General features: G+C 35.6%; 1 protein-coding gene across 1 annotated transcript; it reads left to right on the top strand.

The window, feature by feature from the left end:
- The first annotated feature begins 1,284 nt into the window (after positions 1-1,284).
- Positions 1,285-3,595, top strand: LOC101300660 (rop guanine nucleotide exchange factor 2-like). Its single transcript, XM_004306736.1, has 7 exons — positions 1,285-1,597; positions 1,702-1,818; positions 1,943-2,097; positions 2,193-2,267; positions 2,360-2,665; positions 2,863-3,207; positions 3,473-3,595. Exons 1-7 carry the CDS (start codon positions 1,285-1,287, stop codon positions 3,593-3,595), a joined length of 1,434 nt encoding a protein of 477 aa, XP_004306784.1.
- The last annotated feature ends 1,399 nt before the right edge of the window (positions 3,596-4,994 follow it).

Here is a 4,994-nt window from a genome sequence, read left to right as displayed (position 1 = left end):
ATATAGAGTTTGGGAAGTGATTCATTGTTCTTCATGGATTTAATATATAGACTTCCACACATGCTTTCTGGTGTCAAGCCTCCGACCACCTAGCTGGGCAAACTGATAAGCCTAAGACCATATTAATAAATTCACATACATGCAACTGATTAGAACCCATGTTCTACAATTTTTTTCTTTTTCCTTGATGTTTTGGTTTTGGTTTTGATTTATTTCCCCAAATTTATTAGCCTACCAATTTAGTGAAACAAATGAAGGAAAGTTTCAATTTGATGATTATGATTGACCATGAATTTGGGTACTTGTGGTTCACATGCAGATCATCACCACATCAGAGAGTAATTACTGATTGTCTACAATTGATCTTACATGATCTTAACGATTATACTGTGTATTTGATACACCAGTAATTTTGCTTACTAAATTCTCTTAATATACTAACCTTTAACAACATGGAAGTAGAACGATACACGATCTGTGAAATATATAAACCCTAATAAAAAAAAAAAATTGTATACCTACAATCCACGAGTTATATTTTCCCTTCTATATTATGTTATTGTAGGGATCATGTATATAGATTCATATAAATATAAGGCGGCAGACCAATTCATGTTCATGTCCAACTAAGATTCAGTAGCCATTTCTGCTATATACCTTTCCCGGCAACCACCTATTTCTTTCTCCAGTTTCAACAGTGAGATTAATCAAGCAATTTTTGCTTCTGGGTTTCTTCTGTCAGTTCTGTGTAAGTTCAATCAGATTGTCCAAGATGTTCTATCTTTTGTGATTATGGTGATGTTGGTATCTTCAAAGAAAGCGTTTAATTTCTTTTAGAAAGAAAAAGTGTTTGGTGATCAAAGCTAAAGTTCATGCTTATAGGAGGGAACAGTTTCAAAACGATTTTCATCTACAGCCATCTTCAACAGTTCAAATTCAAATCTCTATGAGTTAAAGGTAACATAAAAGCACTGTTGGACTGTTGCTTTTTCTCTAAAACCGTTGCCTAAAATTTTCAAATTTCCAGGTTATGTTCATTTCACGCCAAGAAATTTATTTCCAATATTGCCTTTTGCTTTATATTTTTGCAGTCAATTATTTGATTTATTTCAGTCTTCTTCTGCATGAAAACTACCTATCATAGACCTTTTTTGCTTTTTGATTCAAATGAAAATAAGATTCATATGCTTTCTTCTTTTGTTGAATATAAACCAAATGGCAGATAACACTTCAAAATTTTAGCTGCAGGTTTTTGAGGAATTAGGCCACAAGTTTTCAACAACCATGGACAATTCTTTAAGTTCTGATGAAAGTTATGATCTGGGATATCAACCTTCACCTTCTTCTATGGATCAATCAGCAGTTGAAACTTCAACAATGAGTAGTGATTCGTTTCTATGCCGCCGGACTAATTCAGATGTCTCGGCTTTCTCTGAGTCAGTAGGTGATGGCAGCTACTCTGGTGATGCTTCTCCTTCTTGCTGGCCAAATGTGAAATCCAACCTCAGTAACCAAGCTGTCCTCAGCAGACTAGGAATGAAGAAACGTATGAATCTCACAGACGATAAACTCGAAGATCTTGAAGCTATGGATTCAGGTGGGTTTGCCTAGTTTTTATTTATCAAAATTTGTCTGCCCCATTACTCACTCAAAAGCACTGACAATTTGACCAAAATATTAACTGATTTAAATGAATGGCAGAACTTGAGTTGATGAAAGAAAGATTTGCAAAGCTTTTGTTGGGTGAAGACATGTCAGGAAGTGGCAAAGGTGTATGCACAGCTGTTACAATCTCAAATTCTGTTACCAACCTCTATGGTAATTAACCTTTTCCTGCAGATTTTGCTGAATAATGACAACTAATTTGTTTGTCAGACAAAGTCAACATTCATTTCAATCTCAATGTGTCAAACATTTTGTGGTTTTTTTTTTTTTTGTGCAGCCACTGTTTTTGGGGCAAATCTAAGGTTAGAGCCTTTGAATCCTGAGAAGAAAGCAATGTGGAAAAGGGAAATGGATTGTCTTTTATCCGTCTGTGATTATATAGTAGAACTCACTCCAGTATCCCAAACTTTACCAAATGGGACATGCGTGGAGGTGAGATTGTTAAATCCATGACAAAAATGTTACCTAGTTTCTAGTGCTACTATCTTTCTTTGTTCTTATAGTTTTTTTTTTCGATTGGTTTTCAGATGATGACAAGCAGACCACGATCTGATATTTATATTAACCTTCCAGCTTTGCAAAAGCTTGATGCTATGCTCATTGTAAGACTACATTCCTGTCCTAAGAAATCATATTCTTTAGCAACAATGTGTCAATCAAAGCCTGAAGTACAAGAGTTTTGTGTTTTGGGCAGGAAGTGCTTGATAGTTTTCAGGATACCGAGTTCTGGTATGCCGAACAAGGGAGCATTTCATCAAAGTCAACTAGTTCTGCAGCAGCATCAGGATCGTTTCGAAGGATTAGTGTGCAGCGAAGTGAGGATAAATGGTGGGTGCCGGTTCCATGTGCTCCTCCAGGTGGCCTGTCTGAGAAATCAAGGAAGCATTTGAGACACAAACGCGACAGTTGTAATCAAATACACAAAGCAGCCATGGCAATCAACAGCAGCATTCTTTCTGAGATGGAAATTCCGGAGTCATACATGGCAAGTCTTCCAAAGGTATGCTGTCCTTCACCCAACGAATAATAAGAGTGATGGAAAAGAATCCTATGTATGTCACATTATTGGGATCTAGGAGACCATAAGCTTGATATATATTGTTGACCGATTGCATACGCTTATTCACATTATATATGATTTGTAGGATTAAGAGGGCAAAGTTGTTTAGCTAACTTGTAAATAATTTTTGTCTTCAGAGCGGAAAAGCTTGTCTGGGAGATTCGATTTACCGATACATGTCTACCTCAGAGAAGTTCTCCCCAGAACATCTTCTCGACTGTCTCCATATAGCTTCTGAACATGAAGCACTTGAACTTGCAGACAGAGTTGAGTCTTCAATGTACACATGGAGACGTAAAGCATGCATGAGTAATTCAAAGTCTTCATGGGTGATGGTAAAGGATCTAATGTCAGAGACAGACAGGAATGATAAAAACCATGTCCTAGCTGAGAGAGCAGAAACCTTGTTGTTCTCTTTGAAGCAGAGATATCCTGAGCTCTCTCAGACATCCTTGGACACATGCAAGATTCAATACAACAAGGTCAGTACATAAGTATCTATGGTTTCCTTTTATGATCATTTGTCAAACTAAACTAGTAACTTCCTCACAAAAAATCGAATATCTGGTCTTTATATTACATTACCACACAACAGTTGATGTGTTGAAATGATTTTACTTGGTTGAAAAACGCATCCTTACTTCTTAGTAAAAGGTGTTATGCTTCTCTTCTGATAAATTTTTTGAGAATAGTATTCAACAAATGCAAAGGATGATCTGATTGAAATTTAGTTCTGTGTTATTGCAGGATGTGGGGCAAGCAGTACTAGAGAGCTACTCAAGAGTGTTGGAAAGCTTTGCATACAACATTGTTGCTTGGATTGAAGACGTAATTCATGTGGACAGATCGATGAGGAACCAAGACCAGTAGAGAGCACTTCTCCAACAATTTTGAGACATTAACTATGCTACTTATTCCTGTGTATGAAGCTAGTTAGTTGTTATGAAAGGGTATAGTCCACATTTCCCATCTAAGAATGTTAAGAAATGACTTTTGTAAAGTAGACTCCAGAAAAACAGAACACTGACACTAATTTCGAGAGCAGTGTATTTATAATCTCTTATTAATTATTATATCCATACATATCATCATTTTGAGATAAATTGTCGAACAAGAGAAATTGTTCTGTTACTTCTGTATGTAATGCTCGTGTTTTACAAATACCCTTACGATTAACCTAAGACCCCAAGTGACACAGTATGAAAATCTGTTAAGATTTGTGACCTAAAGGTGTCTTTCCGATCAAAACTATGATCAGTTTTAGGGTTGCACCTAAGAACTAATAGCAACAAGTTTGATATCAATTTATCTGTAAAACCTGTGAGTTGTGACTGCAAATACCAACTCTAAAAGACTTTGAATGACATTCTATCAACTTCAAAACATAATTCAAATGGCAATATTTACCTCGCAAAGAAAAAGAGAAAATGGCAAAAAATCTACCAGAGCAAGGCAAAAACTGAAAAACGTACAAATCTGTTCACTTTTGTGATCAGTCAACAATGGGGGAGACTAATACCACCAGTGCACGAATAATTTCTAATGCATGCAACTGTTTTAATCTCAGATATGAAGATACTTTTCTTCAGTATGAATAAGCATCCCAAAATGATGTTTCAAAATGCTTTCAAATATACATAACAGTACCATTGCATCACTGGAAATTCCCAGCAAAATGCTCTTTAATCATTCATCTCAATCTCCATAGAGAAACAATCTTCTCGGAAACAATGCAACAATATATTTATTAACAATAACGTAAAATAGAAGTAGCACAAGTATGAATAGCTTATATAACCTGGTAATTGGAGGTTAAGAGATACTACTAAGCTTTCCAATGAGAAACAATATAGTAAAGGACTCAAGGACTCCATCCTGCATCTTATTTTTTTTACAATATTAAGATGTTATGGTTCAGTAAATGGCTAAACAATACACTATTAACTAGGCAAGTAAACCCATGCTGGCATTTGAAAAAACCACAGAATGTAGTGTTTTCCTCCCCTTTCTAGCATAATGTTGCTCTCATTCCTTACATGCATTCAACAACAGAGTTCTTTCTTCAATTCTATATCTAAAACAAGCAAATCCATCATTTTTTCCTTTTTCAATTTTTTTGTGGAGATGTACATAATAAAGAACATAGGAACACTGAATGTCTATACAACTGTGCAATAGCATGTATGTGCACACATGTATAAATCATAAATGCATGTAGTTTCTCTGTGCAAGCACAGGTGTGTGGAGGGAGAGACTGAGTGATATATAT

This window comes from Fragaria vesca, linkage group LG7, assembly GCF_000184155.1.
Source record: "Fragaria vesca subsp. vesca linkage group LG7, FraVesHawaii_1.0, whole genome shotgun sequence".
NCBI classification, from domain to species: Eukaryota; Viridiplantae; Streptophyta; class Magnoliopsida; order Rosales; family Rosaceae; genus Fragaria; species Fragaria vesca.
Note: the sequence above shows the minus strand (reverse complement) of the source record. Positions and strands in the feature narration are given on the sequence as shown.